Source organism: Etheostoma spectabile, chromosome 12 (genome assembly GCF_008692095.1).
Source record: "Etheostoma spectabile isolate EspeVRDwgs_2016 chromosome 12, UIUC_Espe_1.0, whole genome shotgun sequence".
Lineage (NCBI taxonomy): Eukaryota > Metazoa > Chordata > Actinopteri > Perciformes > Percidae > Etheostoma > Etheostoma spectabile.
In genome coordinates this window covers 28,821,329-28,824,504 of record NC_045744.1, presented here as the reverse complement: position 1 = coordinate 28,824,504, position 3,176 = coordinate 28,821,329, and the positions used below count along the sequence as shown (strand labels likewise).

General features: G+C 41.5%; 1 protein-coding gene across 2 annotated transcripts in view; it reads right to left on the bottom strand.

The window, feature by feature from the left end:
- Positions 1-3,176, bottom strand: part of kcnj9 (potassium inwardly rectifying channel subfamily J member 9) — a 20,667-nt gene that overhangs the window by 13,254 nt on the left and 4,237 nt on the right. For both annotated transcript variants that reach the window (XM_032530603.1, XM_032530604.1), the window contains one exon: positions 572-773. In XM_032530603.1, coding sequence (XP_032386494.1) covers positions 572-773 — 202 coding nt within the window. The remainder of the gene's footprint in view (positions 1-571; positions 774-3,176) is intronic.

Here is a 3,176-nt window from a genome sequence, read left to right as displayed (position 1 = left end):
CTATCTCCATTTCTAGCCACTGGGGGACCATAGGCAGGCTGGGGGAACTCAAATTAATGTTAAAAAACCCATACAGTGACATTTTCATGCCATTGGACCCTTAAAATGTTTTGGCCTCACCACAACAGAAACCTGAGTTTCTTCTGAACCTTTAAATTTGAAACACACGTGGATCAGTTATATGCAAATACCTTAAAAAGATACTTTAAAGAAGATATGTGAAAACGCCCTTAGACCTCAGAGGGTTAATCATGGTACATATTATTGTCAAAATAATCTGAATCTGATCATGTTACTGCTACTGCTGACTACCAATTTCTTTTCGTTTTTTAAGATGACTTTTTTTAGGCATTTTAGGCCTTTATTTTTGACAGGACAGCTTATATATGAAAGGGGAGAAAGGAGGGGAATGACATGCAGCAAAGGGCTGCAGGTAAGAAGAACAGGAAACAAACCTGCGGCTGCTACGTCAAGGACTGAGCTTCTGTATATGTTCTACCAGGTGACCTACCCAGGCGCCCAACTACCAATTTCTGAATATGATCTTCCCATGTCTCGCCCCGGCGCTTACCATGAAGGCGTTGACCATTGAGCCCAGGATGGCCTGCAGCAGCAGCAGCATGGTGCCAACTGGACACTGGTCTGTGATGACGCGGTGGCCGTAGCCAATGGTGGTCTCCGTCTCGATGGAGAAGAGGAAGGCCGAGATGAAGCCATTGACATTGTTAACGCATGGCGTCCACGTCTCATCCTCCAGATGGTCCAGATCCCCCCTTTGGGAGGACAATAGTGTGAGAAATAGAGGGGTGGAGGGTGATAAGTGGGTGTCGAGAAGGAAAAATAGACAGAGGGTGAGAAGATTTATATTCTTAGAACAGAGGTGCAGAAATATATATGACGTCTCGTCCCTTTGTATTTACAATCCCCTTTCAGCTTAATCTTATAATGAATAAGAAGTAAACCCTCATACTGATTGACCTGACATTAACGCTGTCACTTTTTCTCGATGCTGCAAACACCGACTTTTCCCATCAAACAGCATATCATCACACACAGCATCTTAACTAACAGTCAGAGTCTTCAGATTTTCTTTCAAATGATTTGCCACACAGGCTAATGTCCCTGATTAACACAGCTCCAGCCAGTGAGGGAGAGCTAATTGATGAAAGTGGTGTTAAGTCATTTTTACGATATATAACTTTTTATTGACCTGTGTTGGTGACCAAGGAATTGCAATAACACCGACAGCTTTCTGGCACAGCTTAAAGTGGCCTGTAATTGATATCAAGAGGTCACGGTTTTACGAGACAAAAGCGTTAGCTAATTAGAACGGGGATCCAGCAGACACATCAAGTGAAGAGGTACATCATGATGAAATACACTAATATTAATACTGCTCAGTCATCTGTTTTGGCTGGAAAATGGGCGGTTTTTTTAGCCGGCGTTGCAGAAATGTCTTGCAATGTTGATCACCTACACAGCATCATCCTCCATCTTCGAGCAATTAAAAAGGTGGATGAGTAGATTGAGACATTATCAGTCTGTTGTATAAAGCTAGTGCCAGGAGATGGTTAGCTTTTACCTAGCTTTAACCAATGACATTTGTATCCAGCTAATTTAAATAGCTCACGTTATTGTATTGTGTGAATAGTTCATTTCATTTAATATTTTATGTGCCGTTTTCTTTTGCGGGGTAGTTGCTCGGTCCATGAGGGTTTAGGTTGGCAATGGGAGAGTCGCTGTTTCAAGTCCCTTTACAGACTAAAGTACAGAGTGTGGACTGGTAACTGAAGAGATGCCAGTTCCCCTCTTAGGCCCTTCCAAGGTGTTCTTGAGCAAGGCACCAAACCCCTGACTGCTCGGGGCGCCTGTCCAGCAGTCGCAGCCCACTCACTTTGACATCTCTCCATTAGTGCATGTATAGGACCTGAGTATTTCAGGCCTGTGTGTAGTGTCTTCTAACAACAGAGTGAAAAATGTAATTTCCCCCCCAGGGGGTCAATAAAATATAAATAAATAAATAGTAAAAATAAATTTTAAAATGTTCCACCAAAACAAGTTCCTTCTCGAGACTTTGCAGAGCCACTGTTTCTGAGTCCGGAGCTTAGCCCCGCCCCAAGATGATTGTGATTGGTTTAAAGAAATGCAAACAACCCAGAGCATTGTTATTCTCTTATGCCAGAATCCATGTGTGGTGTAGCCAGACCTTACATCACAGCGCTGTGGAGACAGGTCTGGCAATGCAAGACTTTTACTTTGCACAGCAGCTGCATTCTCGCAATATCACAAGATCATGCGAAAATCACAGAATTACATACAGTGCTGCTCTAAGACTAAAAACAGGAATAAAAAAAAACAGTTTTTGTGAAATTGATCTTATTGCCTTAATTAAAAAATGAGGGGAAATCCAACCCCTAAGGACACCAATTTTCTTTGTGAATGACAAATGTATCGTAAATAAATACATTTTCTTACTTAAAATACAGGGGGCATGGGTATAGACACCCCTATGTTAAAATCCCATAGAAGCAGGCAGATTTGAATTTTTAAAGGCCAGTTATTTCATGGATCCAGGATCCTCTGCATCCTGATAAAGTTCCCTTTGCTTTTGGAATTAAAAAAGCCTCACATCATCACATACCATATATACAATGTGTGTGTGTCCAGACAGCAGCCGACAGAACTAATCAGCAGCGTGGTTTAGGTGTGTGTAACAGCCGTATTCTCAACTCAAAACAACAATGGTGGACATGATGATTCATCCAATCACCTTCCACCTGTATTTTTTTAAAAGAGCGTGACCTTTTACAAACAGTTTCCATTGACAACTTCTCAACTTCTGGTACGTAAGGTTAGGTCAGCTTAGCTTAGCACAAAGACTGGAAACAGCTAGCCTGGCTCTGTCCGGAGGTAAAAACAAATCTGCCAATCAGCCCTTTTGAAGCTCACAAACATGTTACATGTTGTATGTTACACTATAGTTTTTGTATAGGCTAAACAAAACTAAGCTATCCATCACCTGGCTGTAGCTTCATATTTATTTATCATCCAACTCTTGCCAAGAAAGTAAATGAGCACATTACCCAAAACAAGTAGGAGCACTGGACCTAAAGATTGGGAAAGTCCTGTTGTTACGTACTACAAATGCTGATTTTTAAAATCAATTAAATACGTTT